The 26227-nt window shown below is 34.9% G+C and overlaps 1 protein-coding gene across 1 annotated transcript; it reads right to left on the bottom strand.

Moving 5' to 3' along the window:
- Positions 1-25315, bottom strand: SULT1E1 (sulfotransferase family 1E member 1). The gene is made up of 8 exons (XM_029236086.1): positions 25236-25315; positions 21210-21371; positions 19275-19400; positions 18177-18274; positions 7991-8117; positions 5770-5864; positions 2720-2900; positions 1-827 (listed from the first exon to the last, which is right to left on the bottom strand). The coding sequence occupies exons 2-8, from the start codon at positions 21358-21360 to the stop codon at positions 715-717; spliced, it is 891 nt and encodes a 296-aa protein (XP_029091919.1). The 5' UTR covers positions 21361-21371; positions 25236-25315; the 3' UTR covers positions 1-714.
- Between the last annotated feature and the right edge of the window lie 912 nt (positions 25316-26227).

The following is a 26227-nucleotide window of genomic DNA, read 5'->3' as shown; positions in this document are numbered from 1 at the left end:
TATATCACGTTCTTTAAAACTTTACAGAGCTTAATTTTATAATATTGTGTATATGACAGAAATAATACTAAAGCGTAACTATATCAAATTAGCTAAAGACATCCAAGCATAAATAACACTCGTTGGGATTATTTATAAAGGTCTGGAACTCAGTTCTGTTATGCCCCAAATTTACATTAAACTAAGGTAAATTCCAAATTAAGCCATTTTGCAGAAAGTGAAAGAAAATATCAGGAAGGAAATAACAGATCTATTTATACCCTCATATTTATTTATTCTTTAGTTCTTTCTGTCAAGGTTTTCAAATTCCATGTAAATATATATATTTATGCATATATGTATATAAATGTATATATATATATATATACTAAATGTACTAACAAATGGAAAAAAGTAACAACAAAGTTAAAGAATTTGGAATGTTTGATTATTTTTGATGAGGCTTTAACAACTTCAAAAATTTGTGTGTTCCTACATCATTCTCATAGGTTATAGATTTGTGTAATAATTTGTAATAAAGAAAGGAAAGGAAAAACATTTTAAAGATAACAGCAGGGAAAAAAATCTTTCTTGCTTTTTTATATGAAGATCTCAATAATCATGTGAACCTGATCATGATCTTTCACATGACTCGCTCTCTACTAGTCTAAAATAAATGAGGTAAGGAATGATGAAAAGAACACTTTAATCTCAGATGTGTCAAGAAAACCCTTCCTAGATCTCGGTTCGTAACTTCAGTGTAGACCCCTTCATTTGTTGCTCATAGTGCATGTCAAATTTCTCATTTAGGGCTACTGTAAAGTAATTCTTCCAGTCTCCTGCAATCCCTGTAACAAAAGAGAAAAAAAAACAGTAAATATTATGTCTTCCAGCCAGAATAATGAAATTTTCTAATATACATCACTTTCATTAACACTAATCAAATTTTATTCTTGTAACCCTTAATTATAGAAATAAAATATATACCATAAATACTATATATTTGAGAGTGCAAACAAGGATTTGGCCTGATTGTTAAAACAAAACAAAACAAAACAAACAGCAAATTTATTTCTCTGACCTTCCCCTGTTATGCTATCAATACTTCACTTAATTTTTCTTCTCCAATTTCCTCTGAAATGCTGGGGCTCCTGAGATCCATGTTTTACCTACTCCTAAGATATTAAATATCATCTTCATGCTGATAATATTAAAATGCAGACTTACATCTTCATATCCAAGTGCCTACCTGATATGACCACTTTCATTCCATATGAGCATCTCAAATTCACCTAGTTTAAAAATAAATTCATTTCCTTCCCTACAAAATTGCATTTTATTGGTGACCTTTTCCATAACCTGGTTAATGGCAACAGCAGGTATCCACTGCATAAACTTAGCAGTTATCCTTCAACCACAATATCTAATTCTTTATTTATATTCAGACTTTCTTCATAGCCATTGCCTTCTCTCCATTTCTGCTGCCACCTACAGAGAAGCTCCTCAGCGTTTCCCACCTGTGTGTTACAATAGCCTAGCAGGCTCTTCTTTTTGCTTCCACATCCAACCCTCCCCTGACAGAAGGAAGTCACCTTGTATTTTAAATTAATCAATTGTTCAATTGCCCCTTTAGCTCAAGGAGATCTAAACTTTCCCAATGAAAAGACCCAAAAAGCAGAAGATAGAAAATGTGTCTTGAGAATCATGTGGGGTCTGAAGGTATAACAGTACAAAGCCCTTTACAAACATGGCCATTATTTTAAGTTTGTTGTTTTATCTTAAAAATATATGAGGACATTATGGGAAAAGAAACTGAGATAATCTGAGGATTCAATAATTTAAATTTACTCTGCATGTTAACTCTCTTTCATGTGTGCCCTATTTTCACCCAGTGGCAGGTTTGTTATTCCAATTGTTTACAAAATTCCTGACCCTCTCAATGACAATTTGGTTCCAAGAGCAAGATTTTCTCTGTTCTGTTTCTGCTTCACATATCAGTAAGACTGGATGTCCCAATACTCTGCATATCCTACATGCCTTTGGATTTATAAACTGACTATATCTCATCAAGACCACCATGCCTCCTCCCAATAGATGTCGCTTCATTGTATTTTGATATTTTTGCTAAGCCAAGCTGTATTTACCACTAAGTGTTTTGAAACTTAGTCTTTTTTAAAACAGCTTTATTGAGGTATAATTTATATACAGAGAACTGTACATATTTAAAGTATACAATTTGATAAGTTTGGAAATTTGCCATTTAGTCTTGAAAAATGCCTTCCACTTGGTTAAGGAAAAGCTGACTAATTGTTCTAAGATTGTTTCTTCATCTCAAAATTAGATTATAATAGAATTTTCTCTTAACTCTTGCATTAGAATTTTAAAAAAATTAGAATTTACAATTTATATGATGTATGTGATGCAGCACCAAGGCACAAAGACTTAATAAGTAATAGCTAGTAGAGTGTGGTATTAGTGCTAGTACTGAGGCTGGGGTGGCTGCTGGTCATTCTTAATATAATTTGCTGCATATACGAAGTAATCAACAAGTAATAGTAATTTATTAGTAGTAGTACTAATATTTTATGCTTCTGCAGAACTGGTCACTCAAATGTGAAACATCTCTGAAGAAAACAAGCAGGGTCCACAGGCATGAATAGATCTTGATAGATGTTTGCCTATAACTATTTCAACTTATGATTTCCTACAGCAATGGAGGCAAATAACATGACTATCTCACCCTTTCTCATGAAGGGAGATACTTTTTGGTTCATGACTTCATCCGGTAGCATTGTGTAATTGGTAGATGGATTGTTCTTCATCTCCTGGAACGAAGTGTGTTTTATAATCTTGTCCACAAGCTCGTCTGATGCCTTCCTTCCCAGAAATTCTATCAATTTCATCACCTCTTTTCTGATATTCTAAGAAGAAAAAAATATTTTGAAGACTCAGTTACTAAAATTGAATACATTACTTTGTGGATAAAAAAGGACACCGAAAGAAAACTTTTCTTCCCTCCTCTTCCCCCCACTGATATTGGAATTAGGATTCTAGTGAGCAAAAACATTTCTCAGGGAAGTGGTATTTTTTAACTTCTCTAAGCATAATTTTCCTCATTCATAAAATGAACATAAAAGAAACTTCAAAGATTTTTAGAACACTAAATGAGATGGTGTTTATAAAATATTTATTTTAGTCATTTATGCATAATACATGCTCAATAAATACTATCTATGAATATAATATACACTCTTAAAGACTACAGTCCCCTTTGACAGATCAAGTTTGAGGTTGAAAATATGCAGACAGCTTTCAATTTTCTTTTAATTTATTGATGTAACTAGTGAGAAGCAAAGGAACCAGAAAGATTAAGAAAGGGTGTAAAAAGTCAAATACTCAACATGGAACAATATCAGATTTTCATGAACCATAGCTACAAACATCCCCATCTCTAGTCACTTCTATAGCATACCCTATTATTTGGCTTAATCATTCAATGCAACGATTCTCAAAACCAACTATAATGCTTATTCTGGTGTATAGTTCCCTTTACACAGAATGCTGTTCTCTAATTCTCTGTCCTACAAAATACAGCTTACCTGTCAAACTTCAGCTTAAGTATCACCTTCTTTGGGATAATTTCCTCGACTATTCCAATTTGAGTTAGATAACTCTATTTTTGCTCCCATAAATCCCTATATAAATCCATTGTACCATATACGTATTCTCACGTTTTTTATTTACTTGTTTTCCACAAAAAAAAGTAGTATCTCTACATAACAAGGTTACTGTCTTTTTCTCTTTCTACTTGATATGTTGTAGAAACAAGAGAAAACATTTATTCTTCTGTTCCTCATTCACTCAAATAGAGAAGAAACCTAAACATGGCCATTTTTGACCAAAATAGGGAGTAAATGGACATGAACAATTTGGAAGGGCAAAATGGTTGGATTAACTAAAACATTTTTTCGTGTGCCTTTTAAATTTACTGTCTTCAATATTCTCATTACAGAACACAAATTTAAGTAATAAACTACAGATCATGGCTGCTTCTCATTCCAATTTGTTCTGTGTTAAATTCTATCAAGAAGTAATAATTCAGTTTCTAAAATAATACTTATGATTTTATTTTAAATTTGTCCTCATCAAAACAACTCTAGAATTACTGTCACATGAATCTTAATAATTGTGCAAAGATGTGTACAAGACATGGATATCAATTGCTTTCTTGGTACTAATAAAGAATGAGGGAAGATATTTCTTACCCCTTAATAAAAAGACCCAGTATTTTGTCTTTCACTTTAAAATTATTTGATATGTGCACATATGTGCTTTAAAGAATAAAAATCAATATAGCACCCTTACCTACTACCCAATGTATGCAATAAGACATTCATAATTGGTTGAGTTTTTCCATTTGCAAGTTTCCAACTTCATTCTTTTCATTCTCCATTCCAATTTCCACAAACAACAACAAACTTGCTACCCTGAAATTGACCTAATCAATCCTGTGCTTTACTCTGTAGATTTGAGACTCATGTATGTAACCCTAGACAACATATGGTTTGGTTTTACCCAATTGATGTGCACATTTGAAGTGTATTCCTTTTCATTGCAATATAATATTTAATTGTAGAATAATAGTATAAATCATGTATTGATTCCTGAATATATGTATATTTGGATTGTTTCCAATTTTTATGGTCATGGGGAATGCTGCTATGAAGGTTGCTGTATATATAAACTACTACACACAAGTCAGTGTTTCTCAAGAGCATATATCTACTAGTGGAATTCCTGAGTCTTAAACTATGTGCATGTTTGCCCTCCCTAGGTAACACGTTGTTTCCATAGTGTTTGTATATTTTTATACTCTTAACAGAAATGTGTTATTTCTCACTAACATACATCCTGACTGGTATTTATTATTGTCAGACTTTTTAATTGCTGTCAATCTGGTGGATGTGAAAAGGCATCCTAGTAATTTTTATTTTGAATTACCCTGATTATTAAAAAAGCTCGAAAAAAAAACAGATTATGAAGAAATTGTGATGTCCTCACTCTTTTTCATATTGTTGTTCCAGCATTCTCTTTACTCTCTTCTTCTGGAAGTTTGAGTTGATATATGTGAGACCATGTTAATCTATCTTATATATTCATTACCTCTTCTGAAGTATTCTGTTTATCTCACTGTGGTACATCCTGTGGACTTTCCTCAGCATCATCTTCTACATTAATAATTCACTATTTAGCCATGTCTTATCTGTTATTTAAACTATCTTTTAATTTTCTAATTTTAGTTTCTAAAATTTATTTTAGAAATTCTATTTTGCTGGGGCTTTTCAAAATCTGCTTTATCAATTTTAGTAATCTCTTGTTTCTTTGTAAAATTTTTAATTTCTTCTTTTGTTTCTTTAAACATGTTCAGCATAGTTATTTTATGGTCCTTGTCTGATAATTCCTACCTCTATGCATTTGGAGACCAGTTAACTCTTCTTGCCCATTGTGATTCCTTGTGTGCATATGCGTGTGCATGTTGTTGTTGTTTTGTTTTATGAACTCAAATTCCTTCTTTTATCTTTGGTAAATTTTTGAGACTTGGGTTTATATGTATTCACTTACAGAAGGTTTTTATTTACTAGCTTCAAATCTGTGCTAAAGTATCTGGATTATTTTAACTTTTGGAGTTGGCTGCATCATTTATTTAAAGGCAGAATTTTGTATTTACCATGTTGTCAAATTCTAACATTTTGAGAATTACTAAGTTGCCATATGTTTTGAGTTTCTCACCTCCTTCATGTCTTCATAGAAAAGAAATAGCACTTGTGGATTCTCTCTCTTTTCCCACCAAGATTTTGTGTGTTCATACCAGGAACCATAAGGAACTAAAATTAGAGAGAAGAACAATGTGAGGACATAGCATCATCTTTATATAGCTTGAAAATGAGTCTTCAGACAAAGAAATATAAATAAATGATCATGGAATGAAAACTAGAGATCAGCTGCACATCTGAAGCAAATTTCTCTGCAGCAAAAGCAGCACAGTATGTTGAATAAACTATATACAGAAACATATTCTCAACTTTCATTATTATGACATGGTTTATGACTCAGGGGAAAAGTGAAAGAAGACTCCATCCATTTGATTCAGAGCTTATGAAAGCATTTTTGAAAATGGTGTGTGTGTGTGTGTGTGTGTTTGTGAAATCAGGTTGTTAGTGAAAGGAGTTGAGTAGTGGAATTATCAACATTATTATGATCAGAATTCAGTCCAGGTCTCATATGTATTATTTAAAAACTAGCTTTGGGGCTTCCCTGGTGGCGCAGTGGTTGAGAGTCCGCCTGCCGATGCAGGGGACACGAGTTCGTGTCCTGGTCCGGGAAGATCCCACATGCTGCGGAGCGGCTGGGCCCGTGAGCCATAGCTGCTGAGCCTGCGCGTCCGGAGTCTGTGCTCCGCAACGGGAGAGGCCACAACAGTGAGAGGCCCGCGTACCGCAAAAACAAACAAACAAACAAAAAAACTAGCTTTGGTAACTGAAGCTAGCAGCTATATAATTTTTGTTACACCACTCACAGTTTAAATGGTAAGAGGTGCCCTCTTAGGGACCCTTAGTATCATTCTCACTCTAAAAAATTAGATTTTGGAGATGATGTGGTATGACCATATACAGTTTCTTCCTTTCTCTTCCCTCATCTTCACTCACATATATCCAAGTATTTTACCCAGTAAAAAGCTGACATGATAATATAATGATGAGTGAGTCAAAGTACTCTGCTTTGCATTAAATCGTTACATACCTCTTCTGTTCTTTGACTCTACTGACAATTTATTTATTTATTTATTTATTTATTTATTTATTTAGTATAGTTGGCTTACAATATTATAGTGGTTGTACAACATAGTGATTCAATATTTTAATAGATTATACACCGTAAAGTTATAATAAAATATTGACTATATTCCCTATGTTGCCCATTACTTCCCTGTGACTTATTTATTTTATAACTAGCAGCTTGTACCTCATAATCCCCTTCATCTATTTTGCCCCTCCCCATCCCCCTCCCCTGTGGTAAACACTAGTTTGTTTTCTGTATATGTGGGTAGGTCTGGTTCTGTTTTGTTACATTTGTTTCTTTACAGAAAAAGTCATATAATGATTTTTATAGTGATCTTATTCGTTCATTTTGCAGAGGTACATTATCTTTCTCTGCCTTATAACACCTATTTGATAATCTTGAGACATGTATTTTATTCATGATGCTTTAGCATAAAATTTTCCAAATGTAGAGATAAGCATAAAGCACATATACCACATTTTCATTGAGTCAATATTAAATTTTGTGGATATAAAAGTGGTGCTATTAACTTTTTTCCTTACAATTATTACTACAGGATTAGAATGGCCTTCTTTAGTTAATACTTGATTCTTCTGAACCCTTTATTTCTCAAATTTGAATACTCAAGTTGCTTTAGTTGGGAGTTAAATAAAAAGACAAAATTTCCCAGAATTTCTGCTCAGGTAACTCTTACACTGTTCTGAGAAATCTAGTTGAATTATTCAGACTGCACAGTAGTTAGAATGAGTAAGAACTTTGTAGATATTCAGACTTCTTTGTGAATTCTGGCCCCATGTAGTATCTGAAATTTTTCTTAGAAACAAATGAACATTTTCTCTCCTCTGTTTTTCCCCTCTTGTTCAATGTAGTTGAAATAACACACTGTGAAGTGCTTCTGTAATAAAAAGAGATGAGAGAGAATTGGACACACACACATCTGTATACTTATTTGTAGGCACCAAACTAGAGTATCCAGGTTCTGCAATTTTCCGTCTGCATCTGGAAACTCTATGCTTGTTCTAAAGTTCAAGGCCTTCTAGAATTTCTGTGTTTTAATTAAGGACTAGGAAGGATAACAGACCAGAACGGACAACAAAAATTTTTGCCCAGAGATGCCATTTGTCTTGTATCATTTACCTTGAAAGAATTCAGAAAAAGAAGCTGTTCATACCTTCTCCATCCATGAATTTTTCCACAAAATCTTGAAAAGAACCAGGATCTGGATTAGCAGTCACCATTAAAAAGAAATAGTAATAAGAAACAACCACATCCTTGGCATTCCGGCAAACATAGATGATCTAAGAAGATGAAATTAGATATTAAATCAGCTAATATTTTTCAAATATAGTCTCACCAAGATTTAAAAAGGAAATGTTTATGTTTTCAACTATAAACATAACACATATTTATTGTAGAAAATATATAAAATATATAAAATTATAAAGAAGAAAACTCCTTAAATAATCTAAAGTGACAGCATCTTTTGCATTGTTGTTCAATGTTAGTTCTCACTTTTCATTTTTGTGCCATATTCATTTTTATTTCACATATTTCATTTGAGTGTCTCAAATTCCATTGATATAAAACGGATGAGGCAGATTATTATCCCCAATTTATAAGTACAGAAACTAAACTGAAGCTTAGTCAGAATACATGGTTGAGAATAAATGTACCCAATGAGAGTAAAAAGTCTTCTGGCCTTTATGCTACACCACTATTCCTTATAGCAAAAAAAAAAAAAAGTCCTGTTATTTTCTTGCTTGCAATCTTGAAGAAAAAATCATGTTTATGAGGTTCTTTTTAAGTGCATGTTGCTGCCAGTGAAAAAATATAATCTTCACTCACACCTTGTTTAGTTTCCATTTTATATAGCGAGCAAACATCAATAAATGAACAGACAGGAAGCCTTGGTTTTAGACGCTGGTTCTGGCACTAATTTCTACCATCTTGTGCAAAGCACCAATCATTTTGGACCTACATTTTCTATCTACTAAACAAATGAGTTACATCAGATCGTTACAGTCTTTTCTAGGTCAGACACTCAGTGCTGCCGGAAAAGAGCTGCAAAAGTAAACTTCATCTCTCTGGTCTTCCACTTCCTCCTTCAGGCACCTGAGAAATGCCATTGGGAATGGCTGCTCTTGACTCTCCACTCTTTCCTGGATATGATTAGGCTCATAACCTGTCTTACTCAAGTTAATACATTTTCAAACAATTTTAAAGAAATCTTTTTGTTTACTCTAAGAAGTATGGTTTTCATTTTTAAGGTCCCACTATAAAACGCTCCAAATGCTACAGTAAATAAAGTGAACTTTCTTTTCTCATCAAAGCTATCTTTAGCCATATTGAACTTTTCCAACCTTACTTAAAACTCTCCCTAGTCCTTTTTGCCTATTAGCTGAATGGAACTCTTTGCCACTATTTCCAACACTTTACTTCATAATTTTCATCCCTTTTTTTATTCATGCTGTTCCCTGTGTCTTGAATATTCTCTGCATCTCAAAATACTATCCATGGATTGGTTCAAGATGGAGGAGTACAAAGATGTGTTCTTACTCTCTCTTCCAAGAGCACCAGCATCACAACTAACTGCTGAACAATCATTGACAGGAAGACAGGAAGACAAAGAAAGATACCCCACCTCAAAAGACAAAGCAGCTGAAATGAGATGGTTGGAGGGGAGCAATCATAATAAAATCAAATCCCATAAATGGGGGGTGGGTGACTCACAAACTGGAGAAAAATTATACCACAGAAGTCCACCCACTGTAGTGAAGGTCCTGAGCCCCACATCAGGCTTCCCAACCTAGGGGTCCGGCAAAAGGAGGAGGAATTCCCAGAGAATCAGACTTTGAAGGCTAGTGGGATTTGATTGCAAGACTTAAACAGAACTGGGGGAAACAGAGACTCCACTCTTGAAGGGCACACACAAAGTAGTGTGCACATCAAGACTCAGGGGGAAGGAGCAGTGACCCCACAGAAGACTGAACCAGACCTACCTGCTAGTGTTGGAGGGTCTCCTGCAGAGGTGGGGGGCATCTGTGGCTCACTGTAGGTACAAGGACACTGGCAACAGAAGTACTCCTTGGCGTGAGCCTTCCTGAAGTACACCATTAGCCCCACCAAAGGACCTGTAGGCTTCAGTCCTGGGTCACCTCAGGCCTCACAACCAACAGGGAGGCAACCCAGCCCCACCGATCAGCAGACAAATGGATTAAAGTTTTACTGAGCTCTGCCCAACATAGCAACACCCGACTCTACCTACCACCAGTCCCTCCCATCAGGAAGCTTGCACAACCCTCTTAGATAGCCTCATCTACCAGAGGGCAGACAGCAGAAGCAAGAAGAACAGCAATCCTGAGCCTGTGGAAAGAAAACTACATTCATAGAAACACAGACAAAATGAAAAGGCAGAGGACTATGTACCAGATTAAAGAACAAGATAAAACCCCAGATAAACAACTAAATGAAGTGGAAATAGGCAACTTTCCAGAAAAAGAATTCAGAATAATGATAGTGAAGATGAACCAGGACCACGGAAAAAGAATGGAGGCAAATATTGAGAATATACAAGAAATGTTTAACCAAAACCTAGAAGAATTAAAGAACAAACACCTAAAAGAATTAAAGAACAAACAAACAGAGAAGAACAATACAATAACTGAAATGAAAAATACACTAGAAGGAATCAATAACAAAATAACTGAGGCAGAAGAACGGATAAGTGACCTGGAAGACAGAATGGTGGAATTCACTGCTGTGGAACAGAATAAAGAAAAAAGAATGAAAATAAATGAAGACAGCCTAAGAGACCTCTGGGACAACATTAACTGCACCAACATTCGAATTATAGGGGTCTCAGAAGGAGAAGAGAGAGAGAAACGATCCAAGAAAATTCTTGAAGAGGTTATAGTCAAAAACTTCCCTAACATGGGAAAAGAAATAGCCACCCAAGTCCAGTAAGTGCAGAGAGTCCCAGGCAAGATAAACCCACGGAGAAACATGCAGAGACACATAGTAATCAAATTGACAAAAATTAAAGACAAAGAAAAATTATAAAACCATTAGGGGAAAAATGACAAATAACATACAAGGGAACTACCATAAGGTTAACAGCTGATTTCTCAGCAGAAACGCTACACGTCAGAAGGGAGTGACATGATATACTTAAAGTGATGAAACAGAAGAACCTACAACCAAGATTACTCTACCCGGCAAGGATCTCATTAAAATTTGATGTAGAAATCAAAAGCTTTACAGACAGGCAAAAACTAAGAGAATTAAGCACCACCAAACCAGCTCTACAACAAATGCTAAAGGAACTTCTCTAAGTGGAAAACACAAGAGAATAAAAGGACCTACAAAACAAACCCAAAACTTAAGAAAATGGTAGTAGGAACATACATATTGATAATTACCTTAAATATGAATGGATTAAGTGCTCCAACCAAAAGACACAGGCTCACTGAATGGATACAAAAACAAGACCCATCTATATGCTTTCTACAAGAGACCCAATTCAGATCTAGGAACATACAGACTGAAAGTGAGGGAATGGAAAAAGATATTCCATGCAAATGGAAATCAAAAGAGAGCTGGAGTAGCAATACTCATATCAGATAAAATGGACTTTAAAATAAAGAATGTTACAAGAGACAAGAAAGGACACTACATAATGATCAAGGTATCGATCCAAGAAGAAGATATAACAATTGAAAATATTTATGCACCCAAACAAAGGAGCACCTCAATACAAAAGGCAAATGCTAACAGCTATAAAAGAGGAAATTGACAGTAACACAACAATAGTGGGGGACTTTAATGCGTCACTTTCACCCATGGACAGATCATCCAGACAGAAAATTAATAAGGAAACACAAGCTTTAAATGACACAATAGACCAGATAGACTAAATTGATATTTATAGGACAATCCATTCAAAAACAGCTGATTACACTTTCTTCTCAAGTGCACATGGAACGTTCTCCAGGATAGATAACATCTTGAGTCACAAATCAAGCCTTGGTAAATTTAAGAAAATTGAAATCACATCAAACATCTTTTCCAACCACAATGCAATGAGATTAGAAATCAATTACATGGAAAAAAACATAAAAAACACAAACACGTGGAAGCTAAGCAATACCTTACTAAATAACCAAGAGATCACTGAAGAAATCAAAGAGGAAATCAAAAAATACCTAGAGACAAATGACAATGGAAACACGAGAATCCAAAATGTATGGGATGCAGCAAAAGCAGTTCTAAGAAGGAAGTTTATAGCAATACATTCCTACATCAAGAAACAAGAAAAATCTCAAAAACACAATGTAACCTTACACCTAAAGTAACTAGAGAAAGAAAACAAACAAAACCCAAAGTTAGTAGAAGGAAAGAAATCATAAAAATCAAAGCAAAAATAAATGAAATAGAAACAAAGAAAACAATAGCAAAGATCAATAAAACTAAAACGTGGTTCTTTGAGAACATAAACAAGATTGATAAAACTTTAGCCAGACTCATCAAAGAAAAGAGGGAGAGGACTCAAATCAATAAAATTAGAAATGAAAAAGGAGAAGTTACAATGGACACCACAGAAATACAAAGCACATGAGACTACTGCAAGGAACTCTATGCCAATAAAATGGACAACCTGGAAGAAATGGACAAATTCTTAGAAAGGTATAGCCTTCCAAGACTGAACCAGGAAGAAATAGAAAATATGAACAGAACAGGCACAAGTAATGAAATTGAAAATGTGATTTTAAATCTTCCAACAAACAAAAGTCCAGGACCAGATGGCTTCACAGGTGAATTCTATCAAAGATTTAGAGAACAGCTAATACCCATCCTTCTCAAAGTCTTCCAACAAATTGCAGAGGAAGGGACATTCCCAAGCTCATTCTATGAGGTCACCATCCCGCTGATACAAAAACCAGACAAAGATATTACAAAAAAAAAATTACAGACCAATAACACTGATGAATATAGAGGCAAAAATCCTCAACAATATACTAGCAAACAGAATCCAACAATACATTAAAAGGATCATATACCATGATCAAGTGGGATTTACCCCAGGAAGGCAAGGATACTTCAACATACACAAATCAATCAATGTGATGCACCATATTAACAAGCTGAAGAATAAAAACCATATGATCATATCAATAGGTGCAGACAAAGCTTTTGACAAAATTCAACACCAATTTATGATAAAAAAAAACTCTCCAGAAAATGGGCATAGAGGGAACCTACCTCAACAAAACAAAGGCCATACATGGCAAACACATAGCAAACATCATACTCAATGGTGAAAAACTGAAAGCATTTCCTCTAAGATCAGGAACAAGACAAGGATATCCACTCTTGCCACCATTATTCAACATAGTTTTGGAAGTCCTAGCCATAGCAATCAGAGAAGGAAAAGAAATAAAAGGAATACAAATTGGAATAGAAGAAGTAAAACTGTCACTGTTTGCAGATGACATGATATTATACATTTAGAATCCTAAAGATGCCGCCAGAAAACTACTAAAGCTAATCAATTAATTTGGTAAAGTAGCAGGATACAAAATTAATGCACAGGGCTTCACTGGTGGTGCAGTGGTTGAGAGTCTGCCTGCCGATGCAGGGGACATGGGTTCGTGCCCCGGTCCGGGAAGATCCCACATGCCATGGAGCGGTTAGGCCCGTGAGCCATGGAAGCTGAGCCTGCGCATCTGGAGCCTGTGCTCTGCAATGGGAGAGGCCACAGCAGTGAGAGGCCCGCATACCAAAAAAAAAAAATTAATGCACAGAAATCTCTTGCATTCCTACACACTAACAATGAAAGATCAGAAAGAGAAATCAAGAAAATAATATCATTCACCATTGCAACAAAAAGAATAAAATACCTAGGAATACACCTACCTAAGGAGGCAAAAGATCTGTGCTCAGAAAACTATAAGAAACTGATGAAAGAAATCAAAGATGACACAAACAGATGGAGAGATATACTATGTTCTTGGATTGGAAGATCAATATTGTGAAAATAGCTATACTACCCAAAGCAATCTACAGATTCAATGCAATTCCTATCAAATTACCAATGGCATTTTTTACAGAACTAGAACAAAAAATCTTAAAATTTGTATGGAGACACAAAGGACCCCATATAGACAAAGCAGTCTTGAGGGAAAAAAAACAGAGCCAGAGGAAGCAGATCCCTGAGTTCAGACTATACTACAAAGCTACACTAATCAAGACAATATGGTACTGGCACAAAAACAGAAATATAGATCAGTGGAACAGGATAGAAAGCATAGAGATAAACCCATGCACCTATGGTCAACTAATCTATGACAAAGGAGACAAGGATATACAATGGAGAAAAGACAGTCTCTTCAATAAGTGGTGCTGGGAAAACTGGACAGCTACATGTAAAAGAATGAAATTAGAGCACTCCCTAACACCATACACAAATAAACTAAATAAATTAAACAAAATGGATTAAAGACCTAAATGTAAGCCTGGACAGTATAAAACTCTTAGAGGAAAACATAGGAAGAACACTCTTTGACATAAATCACAGCAAGATCTTTTTTGACCCATCTCCTAGAGTAATGGAAATAAAAACAAAAATAAACAAATGGGACCTAATGAAACTTAAAAGCTTTTGTGCAGCAAAGGAAACTATAAACAGGACAAAAAGACAATCCTCTGAATGGAAGAAAGTATTTGCAAATGAATCAATGGACAAAGGATTAATCTCCAATATGTATAAACAGCTCATTCAGCTCAATATTAAAAAAAACAAAAACCCAATCAAAAAATGGGCAGAAGGCCTAAATAGACATTTCTCCAAAGAAGACATACAGATGGCCAAAAGGCACATGAAAAGCTGCTCAACATCACTAATTATTAGATAAATGTAAATCAAAACTACAGTGAGGTATTACCTCACACTGGTTAGAATGGCATCATCATAAAATCTACAAGCAATAATTGCTGGAGAGGGTGTGGAGAAAAGGGAACCCTCTTGCACTGTTGGTGGGAATATAAATTGATACAGCCACTATGGAGAGCAGCATGGATGTTCCTTAAAATACTAAAAATAGAATTACCATATGACCCAGCAATCCCACTACTGGGCGTTAACCCAGAGAAAACCATAATTCAAAGAGACACATGCACCCCAATGTTCATTGCAGCACTATTTGCATTAGACAGGTCATGGAAGCAACCTAAATGCCCATCAACAGACGAATGGAAAAAGATGTGGTACAATGGAATATTACTCAGCCACAAAAAGGAACGAAATTGGGTCATTTGTAGAGACATGGATGGACCTATAGACTGTCATACAGAGTGAAGTATGTCAGAAAGAGAAAAACAAATATCCTATATTAACGCATATATGTGGAATCTTGAAAAATGGTACAGATGAACCGGTTTGCAAGGCAGAAATAGAGATACAGATGTAGAGAATAAACATATGGACACCAAGAGGGGTAAGCGGGGCGTGGGTGGTGGTGGGATGAATTGGGAGATTGAGATTGATTTATATACACTAATATGTATAAAATAGACAACTAATAAGAACCTGCTGTATAAATAAATTAATTAATTAAATTAAATAAAAAATACTATCCATATTTAAACCTTTGCTCCAAGTCCTCCATAAAAGTTTTTATTCTCCAGGATGTGGGGCAGGGGAAGGTGGGAAGTTAAAGCAATTCCTCTTTCCTTAAACTTCCATCAGTTTGTCTTATCTCTTTTTTGGAAGATCCTATTTTCTTCCCTAACTTTTCACTGCACATGCTCTTCCTGCCTTCGAGGTAAATCTAGGTCTTTCCACTCACTTCTCTCAAGTCAAAGTTTCTAGTTTGCCCACAATTCACTTGGGATCATAATCTATCTTAAAATTCCTACACTTGAAAAACCCCTGATCCTATAATAATTCATACTTCAACCAGCTGTGACATTTTTAAGCTTGTGGTCATTCCCTTGCTTTAACTGAAGATTTGAACACCTGCCTTATAGTGTTACTCTCCATACCAAAACTTTTCACCACACTGTATAATTTTAGTGTCTGTATTCATGAACCATCTGATTCTCTAGGTTCATGTGGTCATTGATCATTACCTCTATTTTACTTCAACTAACAATATTTTTAGCCAAATCTTGAAACTTGTCAGTACCCTAAAGTTTCTGAAGGCTTGTCCTTGAGCACCATGTTTTCTTCCAAGACAGTCCTGTTTCTTTATTCTTTCTTTCTTATCAGGAGTATACCTCTTCTGCAACAACTCCAAGTTCTCAAGTTTATTGACCTCAATTGTTTCTTTTATCTATTAGCCTGTTCCCTTTATTTTTTTTTTACTTTCTTCTTTTTTATCACTTAAAGTTTCTAGTCCAACACTCCAAACACACTTTTACTAACAGTCTCAATCCACTTCTCTTCTTGTCTACCAGTGAATCACCCTGGAAGTACTCAGGATGTGAATCCATCCAGTTGTCTCCTAGTCTTTGATGATCTCTGAGATGATCAGCAGTTTTGTGAAGACTGAGGCTATTATAAAGGTACAGTATGTATTTTCATTTAAAAGTAAAGGGGGGGAATTCTCTGGTGGCACGGTGGTTAAGAATCCACCTGCCAATGCAGGGGACATGAGCTGAAGCCCTCGTCTGGGAAGATCCCACATGCCATGGAACAACTAAGCCCATGTGCCATAGCTACTGAGCCTGCATACCACAACTACTGAAGCCTGCGAGCCTAGAGCCCATGCTCTGCAACAAGAGAAGCCACTGCAATGAGAAGCCTGTGCACTTCAATGAAAAGTAGTCCCTGCTCGCTGCAACTAGAGAAAGCCTGCACACAGAAATGAAGACCCAACACAGCCAAAAATAAATAAATAAATAAATTTATAAAAAATATACTTTTTTAATTTTTAAAAATAAATAAATAAAGGGGGTAACATCAAGGCTTCATCCCATTCTCAAAAGAAAAAAAGTAACTTGGCCAAATCTCTTGAAAAAATAGTAATGACATGTTTCCTAAAAGATATATGAATAATATTTATTAAAGAGAGAGCTCTTATGTATGGAATGATTTCAGCAGCATGTATGTGATCTTTCTAAGATTGCCTATGACAAAAACAAACAAACAAACAAAAACCATTGGAATCTTCAAAATTTTGCACCATGGATCTCCAGAAAATGTCATATATGCCCTGTTACGTCAGTGTACAAAATGGAAATGTTTCATGACTCAGATAGATCCTCTTTTTGTCAATAATGACTACGTATAGTACTTTAATATCTTATATGTTTAGTATGGGTCATAGTGTGTCCTAATAAAGCTACTAAGGTCTTGAGAAATGGCTTCAGTGTTTTAAGACAATGTTTTGCCTGTACTTTAGGATTCCATGTATTATTCTTTCTAAAAAGCAAAATTGATCATATAAATCAGCAGCTTAATATGGCTGTAACTCCTCATTATCATCAAAGTGGAACCCAAATTTTCTAAATTGGCTTCCATATCTGTTATAAACAAACCCAGCTTATCTACCTTCACTCATCCAGCCAGTATGGACACTCAGCTTTCCAGCTAAATTGAACTGGTTTCACATCCCACCTTGGGTTGCCTCTGGGATTATATAGTCTAATTCCTATACATCCTTCATATATCAACTGAGATGTTACTTGCTCCTGGATAACTTCTCTTCCCTCAATGTCTGGGCTAGAATTCTTCTCTTACTTGACTTATAGTACCTTATGTATTGTTTCTTTATTTATCACTTTCCCCCTGTGGACCATGTGCCCATGAAGACAAGGATTGCATGCATCTTATTAATTGTCATATTGCTGGCTCAGGATAGGCACTCAGTAAATAATTATTATGCTATTTTTGTCTGGGATGTCCTTGTCTAGTTCATTTGCATGCCTCACAATGCCAAGCACAATAGTTTTCAAAAAGAGTATATTGAATGCAATTACTAATAACAGCAAATACAAAAGTAGTTACCATATATTATTTATAACATGCTAGGTACTATGTTAAGCAATTTACAAGAATTATTTTAGTTAATCCTTATAACAACTCTATGTGGAATGCAATTATTATCTCTCTTTTATAGATGAGGAAACTGAAGCTTAGAGAGTTTACCTGTTTTTCTCAGAATTACCTCTGGAGTTAGAACTGAAATCTAGACTCTTTGACTATACTGACTATGATCCACATTTTAAAAATGTCTATAGATTCAATGAAGGAATAAGTAAACAAGTGTGTATAAGACACAGTTAGGATGTTATATAACTTTATCATTGTAAAATTCTTTGAGTTCGGTGAAGTTCTAAGAACACTTGACTCTGGTTACCTTACAGTTCTTTTCCCAAAATGAGGCTGGAAGAAGCTCAGGTGGCAGATGAGACTTCACTATTCTAGGAGATGCCATCTGTTTTAATTGTTTTACTCCTAATTTTTAAAAAAAACAAAAGTTAGACAACTTCAAAAATTATAAATATTTATATGGATTTTCATAGATTAAAAAAATAAAAGTAACTATATATTCTATATTGTTTTCATAATAATAATACATATTCACTATGACAGAAGTTTAGGTAGAGAAAATTATAGAGAAAAAATAGATCAAATAAAATTTCACCTTTGAAAAAAATCATTATTAACGTTTTGGTAAGCATCCTTCCATACAAAGATGTCTATATGCCCAGACTCACAGCCATACAAATACCACACACACAGATGAAATATTTAATATCTTCTGATCGCATTTTTCTTTTCTTTTAAGATATTTTTCATGTGGACCATTTTTGTAAGTCTTTATTTAATTTGTTATAATATTGCTTCTGTTTTACGTTTTGGTTTTTTGGCCGTGAAGCATGTGGGATCTTAGCTCCCTGACCAGGGATCAAACCTGCACCCTCTGCATTGGAAGGTGAAGTCTTAACCACTGGACAGACAACGAAGTCCCCTAATTGCATTTTTCTCGATATATTATAGCAACACTTCAATGTCAAGAAACATATGTCATCGTAACATGTTTAATGATTTCATATCACTTTTAACTCTTCTTTTGTTGATTAACATATATATTGTTTCTAATTTTTCATAATATTAAAAGAATCTGTGATAAAAATATTTTTGCATATATCCTTGAAAATTTTATGGATATTTTCCTGCATTTAAAATACTGTTGCATACATCCCATAAAGAGATAAGTGCTCACATATTACTAGGCTCTGCTGAAAGCATGTCAGAGCTATCCTTATTCTCTCTATTCCAGGCATATGCTATACCATAAACTCTGTCAAGATTTAAAATTAAATTTACATTCTTTCTTATGTAGAAGACATAATACTAATTGCCACTTTTGCTTATAGTTTCTTTCCTTGCACCATTTACATCCACACTTAAAATATGTGTATATATCTTTTAAAATTAACTTAAGCATTACCATTCATCACCTTTTCGGTTCTGCATTCCAGGTAAGGAATTCGATTAAAAATGGCATCTTCTTTGCACTTTTCCACATCACCCTCTGTATAAATCATGTATACAATTTCACTAACCCATGTTGTGCCTGAAAAAATTAAACAAATCTGAGTCTCCCACTGATGATGCATAGCTGATGATGCAGGGAGTGATAGATTTATAGTTGGATAAAGTAGGAAGTTACCAATGCAATAGTATTTGAAAGATGCCAGAATAACCACAGGACTCAAGAAATATTTCCTCTAAAATTTAATCTTGTAGGATCTTAACATAGCATCAATAAATAAAGAACATTGTAATAAGATACACCTGTGGTAGAAATCTGAATTTGTCGATGAATTGTGACATTGTACAAGCTAACAGTCTTGGAACTAAATTTTTACATCTAAAAAGTAACCATGCTTTCATCCACAAATTTTCTAGATAGCTTCTATGCCTCAGGTTGAGTCCTACTACAGAGTATATAGAAAAGAATAAATCTGGTCCTTGTCCTGTGATGTTCAAAGGCCCTCTGAAAAGTCAGAAAGAATGCTCAATAATTACAGCACTTCTTTTTCCTTAAGATGTTGTAATACAGATGGTCACAGGATTCAAAGGACTGTAAAGGAGGAACTTTGTGTGCTTCTGCTGCTGCCGTGATGTTTCCACAAGAAATGCCTTCAAGTTACCATGATAATTGAGCTTAGCTTTAACAAACTATTGGCATAAATTCACAAGTTTTGTAAGGTAGGAAAGTGGTCTACCAGACAGAAGATCTGTTTGTTTGTTTTTCTTAATCAAAGGCCAGATACTTACAAATAGTAAAGAGGCAAGGAAACAAATTGGATGTAGATTATAAAGACTAAATCAGAGGCTACCTGAAGGGATGTGTGGAGATGAGCTTACAGCAGCAACCAGACACTGAGCCTAAAAAGCCTTGTAGTTCATACTAGAGTTCAAGTTGTTTTCTAAAAGTTTTTCAAAGGCATTAGCATACATTAAGCAAGAAAGCAAGATTATCATGGTTATATTTTGGAAGAATTCCTCTAGAGCCAAAGTAAATAAAACAATGGAGTGAGGGGTCAATAAGAAAGGTGACAAGAGACCTGTAAGAGACTGACTGTGAGGCATATCTAAGAGACTAAATGGGCAAAACACATTGGTCGACTGAATATGGGAGATGCAGAAGTAAGAGAAATTGACTCTGGAGTAGCTCTCAGGTGTCCTCTTCATGTGACTGGTTTTGTGCTGACATAGATCTAGACAAGAAAGAGAAATGCAGGAGCTCTTTACAGTCAGAGTAGTCAAAGACATATTTAGTGTTTGACATACTTGTGTTAATTGGAACAGTTAGAGAAGATAGAGATAGAGAAGATAGAGAAGAAGTCTGTACTGGACCTTTCTAATTTCTAAAGATCTAGGATTGTAAGACTCCAGAGTTATGACTAACAAGCTAATTTCAGGAAGAAAGACGTTGCTTGTAAATAGAGTTTCAGAGATGGACTTTATAAAGAGGAGCTGGTTAGCTGAAAAAGTGTTAAGTTTTAAAAAATCTGTGAAAATTGCTTATACTTTGTCTATACAACAATGACAATAATGAAATAAGGTAAACACAGTGGGTAGTTTTAAATTTTAGTTATGGTTCCATATTCATCCATCTATATTATGTGATTTTCTAAAGTGGCCAACAATACCCATTTGTCAATGTGCTTCTCAAATTATAGGTACAGATTGTGGTCTTAGAATAGAGCTATCGTATGCCACTTTTTCTATGTCTATACCAAAACTGCTATATCTGTCCTTATTTAATATAGAGAATGAGTGTGGGAGGGGTGAATGGCTCAATATTTACCAGTCAAGGTGGGTTTGTCATTTCTAGGTGAAAAGGGAAAAACTTTGACCTAACAAAGAGACTTACCAGATTTGGGATAGGTGACAATGACAAGGTCATCTGGTCTTGCCTCAAATGCCTCCACGTCATGCCAATATTGGATAAATTCTTTATACAGTAGAATTCCATGGATTCTGCCAAAGTAATCTAAATAGGCAGGTTTGGAAGAATTCATCATAGAGTGGTACACTGAAAGAAAAAAAGGTATGCTTTCCACTTTGTATGTACTTTAAAATGTTTTAACATTAATACTAGCCCTGTACATTGAGTTTCTCTTGGGTGTCTAGCATTTCTTAGCTGTTGAGCATATGGGGTAAAGGCATATTAAAGAAGGATATAACATGGCCTTGGTGTCTTAAGAGTTTCTAATCCTATTAATAAGTCTAACATATGAAAGAATAAGTACAAAGCACAATAAAGTAAGATGTTTCAAAACTATGTACAAAATGCGTGATACATTCAACAGAGCCTTCGATTTCTCTGTCAAAATTGATGGGGCATATAAAAAAGCTAAGAGATTGAGAAAATACAACAATACTTTGGCAAATAATCACTTTGATTAATTCTGTATACATTAAATAACAATAAAGATTGATGGTCACATTTGATAGCTATTGCCAAATATCAAAGTCAGAGCTTCCTTAGTTCCTGAATATGTTTCATTTAATGAAAAAAAAATCAAATGCTTGTTGAGTGTATTAAAAAGAAGATGGAATTAATGACACTGTAATGGATATGTCTAAGACGGATTCTTGAGGGTAGAGAAGATTCCTGTGTGACCCCTAGCATTACTTATACTTTTCTCTCTCACTTGATCAGTAAAGAAGTCGACACTCCCTTTGAGTGATTTGTGTGACAATTATAAGGTTAAACAGCCTGGTTATCATTGACAGTTCCTCTCCTGATCCCATGTTAAATCATTTCATGTTCAGAGTTAGTCTTAAAATTTTTAATTAAGCACACTTTCCTTTATTGGCTTGCAACTTCTTTCACTACATTTTTACTCCCCAAACTTACCCCGTTCTGAGTTTGTGATATAGTATCTCAACAAATGTTGTCCTTCTTTGATATTAGCATTACAGCTAATATCCACCCTTGCCCAAAAAACTGCCAGATAAGTTGTTATACCCCTATACATTTGTGACTGCTGTGGCTTTTAGTGTCTTTTTCAGAAAGTTCATACCATAACAGGAGCCTCTTGGAGGCAGTAGTTCTTTTAGTCACCTAATGTGTTTCCTTTAATACAGAACATCCCAAACTATGAGAAGTATACTCTAAAGAGGAAGCGAAATTAGCAGATATTGTAACAAATGCATTAACCCAAAGGAGGAAATAACTGATGGTAAAATTTTAGAAAGATGTGACCTACAAATCAAACCAAGTATTTAGACCACTGACTTACACTGAAAGCTCCTTCTGGTAGTGTTTCCCCTACTACATTTCAGGCTAAACAGTTGAGATGAAAACTTTCAGATGTTACCTCCTATCTCTCCCCCACTAGCACCAGGCACTCAAACCCATTGATTCCATCTCCATTATTTTCTTCTTTTTTCTATCTTCATGGTCACTGCCCTACTTAGGAAGCTCAACAACTACTGACTGAATATGAAAATAGCCTTCCAGCTGACCTCACTGTAAGAAGTGCCTATTTTTTTTCTACAACCACCCTAGGAAAGAAAATGCATGTTATTTATTAGACACTTTCTGCCAGACATGAAAAGTTTTATTTTAAAACCTTATACATATGTCATAAGGTTCTATGAAAAAGCAGACATCATTATAGATCAGGTTACGTTTGTCCTGCAGGAGACTCTTTGAGGATTGAACCATACCCATTTTACACAAGGAAGGATAAATTCGCACACATTCATGCATTCATGTAAACATGCACATATAAATATCCTTATTTTTGACACGTTGAAAACATTAAGTGATATAGAGAAAATAAAAGTGCTCTCTTTATTCTACACATAAGACATGATCATTCCTAATAATGCTGTTTTTATGTTTCTAAATATTTAAGTATATATAAAATCTATACACTTATGAATGTAGTTTAATTTGTATTCTATTTTACATTCATTTGTAATCTGTTTTTATACTGAACTGTATGATGTGAACATATTTTGCTGCTGGTACATAAATTCTGTTTTTATTCTTATAAATAACACATAGCAATCCATAGTATGGATGTAACATAGATGATACAACTCTTTATTGTTGGGAATCCCTGTTGTTCCTTTTTTCCAATATAAATAGAACTGCAACAAATTTCTTCGAGCATATGTCTTTTCACACTTATCTTTGCAGTGATGATGGAATTGCCAAAGTAAAAGGTATACACACTTAAGAAATTGGCAATTGTCTTTAACAAATCACTAAAAGAGTGTGCACATTTGCGTGGTATATGAAATTGCCTATTTTCTCACTGCATCATCAGTATTGGAAATTTAATTGTTGCAATCTTTCGTAATTGAATATATATTATTTAAAATCTGTATTTCATAGATATTTTATAATTTTTCATATTTCTTAAGTTTACTGGTTCTTTTAATCATTTTGATCAATTTTGCCCATCAGGAGTGTTGTTTTGTCCTAACTGATGTATAGCTAGTAATTTATTATTTATTTATAAATTGAATATATCTGCAGTTTTCCCATCATGTATTTCCAGTTGTCTTTAACTTTCTTACTGGTTTGCATAGAAGTCTATTGTTCATAAAATCACTAGAAAAAACTGTGTGAGGAAGGCATCCCTTGCCCTGTCTGTTGATTTGTTTATTCATGTGAACAACTTTCTTGATGTTCTGCCAGGCTTGTAAGAATTGGCTTATAGTCAATCGGGAGTAGCTGATTTATTATCAAACAGTTGACTGACTTCTGGCTGACCCTTCATGGTCAATTTGAATCTGAGTTAAACTAGGTGGCATATAATAAAATCTCTTGCTTTGTTTACCTAACTTCTTTTAGTAAATTATCTCACATCACAATGTATAGATTCACCTCTAGCTGCTTTTTTCTTTCTCAAAAGACCTATTTCAGTTAGAAATTGTCAAGTTCATTTCATAACTGAGTATGTAGGTTACTGTTGTCTAGAAACATGAACAAAAATTATTAAAACTGTGATTCATAAATTCAGTTGAAGGAAGAAATATTTCTTCTTTCTCTTTTATTTCTTCTTTCCTTCCTCTTTTTCTTTCTGTGTTTCTCCATCCTCCCCTCCTCCACTCTCAATCTGCCTTTAATTCAGCAAGTACTCTCTGTCTGAGTTCCTCTGTTGTTACCAAACCCAGTGATAAGTGCTGAATACCAGGGTGAGTGTAGATGCAAAGAGCTCACTTCAGCCTCACTTTCTTCGACTTACTTGGATTTGAGCAAAGTGGCTGAAACTGGAGAATATCCTCTTGTACATCATTCTATCCAGAACCTCAGCACTGTCACAAAATAGATGCTATAAAATCCTCATTAAATTCAATTATTTAATTGTTAGATCAAATCTCTTCGGGCTCTCTAAGTTCCACTAAAGTCTCCTAGATAAAATAAGTACTATCCTGACAATGGTCTACCTGTCAACAACTTACCAAGGACTTGGATTTCTGCTCTTGTGTATCTGATATCTCTCACTTAAAAGTGATAGTAATATTTTCAAGGCCTCTGGTGGTAATAGACTTCTTCTGATATATTTCACAGAAGTAAACACCTGACTAGAATTCAGTCTCCCCTCTAAATTTTCTACTCTGTTGCTTTGTTTTCTTATCAGTAAAATAGAGAACATGTCCAACATGCAGGACTTACAAGGCAATTAGTATACTGTAGCTTTATGTTAAAACTCTTTAAACAGCAAAGCATTATATAAATACAAGGTATTATTTTTAATGATAAATGATTTAATAAAGCTTTACCTGTTGTACATTATTAAGTGACTAAAGTATTGATAAAAACTTCATTATCTCTATATTTCCTTCTTAAAACAGTTTTGTAATAAATAATTTGCATTCTGTATTTGCTATATCTAAAATCGAAATATTAATGTCAGCAATAATGAGATAAAACCTGTCCAGACGGTCCTGTGAAAGAAACTTGGTGATCCAATCCAGTTTTCTTCAAATCTCCACTCAGGTTTCAAGCTGCAAAAAAAGATGAGAACTACTGTGCATTTGGAATGTTTCTGGTGAGCTTTTATTCTGAATGCCAGAGAAGGAGGCGGAGATTAATCTGCAGGGCTAGGCTTTCTGGAGTTTGTGTTGCAACGGAGTAATACAAATATGGAATCATACCTGCAGATGCAGTGAGCCACACAGAGTCATGTTTATTCATACAGAGATGTAGAAATTCTCCTGTTATTTTTCATTCTTGGTTCATTATCAAATTTCTAAATCTGCCAATAGCCATCTGTGGGTTGACGAGAAGGAGGGAGAGGAAGTGAAGGCAAAGAAGAGGGAGAAAAATGTAAACATGATGCAATAGATTATAAGAGAGCTTGGAAGACAGCGTCCCTTACACATTCACTGATGAATAATCAAATAGGCGGGCTTGATCTTTGAGAGAATAAACTTATTAGGGGAGTAAGAAACAGAGAAGAAACAGGAGGGCATCGAGGACGCTGGATCAGGAGATCTAGATTAGTTTAGGGAGACCTGTCAAAGAAGGCATTGTAGTACTTGCTTGTGTCCTAAGTCACTAGGAAAACACCTTCTATTTAAAAATCTTTGCCTTTAACTCTTAAGCATCCCTGAAAATCAAAAACAGGTGACAGCTAAGGAAAGAATGTAAGCGGCACTCACCTTTGGATTATTATTATTTTATTTTTATTTATTTATTATTATTATTATTTTTTTGCAGTACGCCGGTCTCTCACTGTTGTGGCCTCCTGCGTTGCGGAGCACAGGCTCTGGACGCACAGGCTCAGCGGCCATGACTCACAGGCCCAGCCGCTCCGCAGCATGTGGGATCTTCCCGGACCAGGGCACGAACTCGTGTCTCTTGCATCGGCAGGCGGACTCTTAACCACTGCGCCACCAGGGAAGCCCCTGGATTATTATTTT

Source organism: Monodon monoceros, unplaced genomic scaffold, assembly GCF_005190385.1.
Source record: "Monodon monoceros isolate NGI ecotype Baffin Bay Population unplaced genomic scaffold, NGI_Narwhal_1 Super_Scaffold_20, whole genome shotgun sequence".
NCBI classification, from domain to species: domain Eukaryota; kingdom Metazoa; phylum Chordata; class Mammalia; order Artiodactyla; family Monodontidae; genus Monodon; species Monodon monoceros.
Note: the sequence above shows the minus strand (reverse complement) of the source record. Positions and strands in the feature narration are given on the sequence as shown.

Excerpts from the sequence above, each read along its gene's own strand:
- SULT1E1 (XM_029236086.1), bottom strand. The coding sequence starts at position 21,360 with ATGATGAATTCTTCCAAACCTGCCTATTTAGATTACTTTGGCAGAATC. Across the intron at positions 18,275-19,274 it reads AACCGAAAAGGTGATGAATG|GAGTAAAACAATTAAAACAG; the intron begins GTAATGCTTAAG and ends TTTAAAAATTAG. Across the intron at positions 5,865-7,990 it reads AAAATTCATGGATGGAGAAG|TTCCTTATGGTTCCTGGTAT; the intron begins GTATGAACAGCT and ends CTCTAATTTTAG.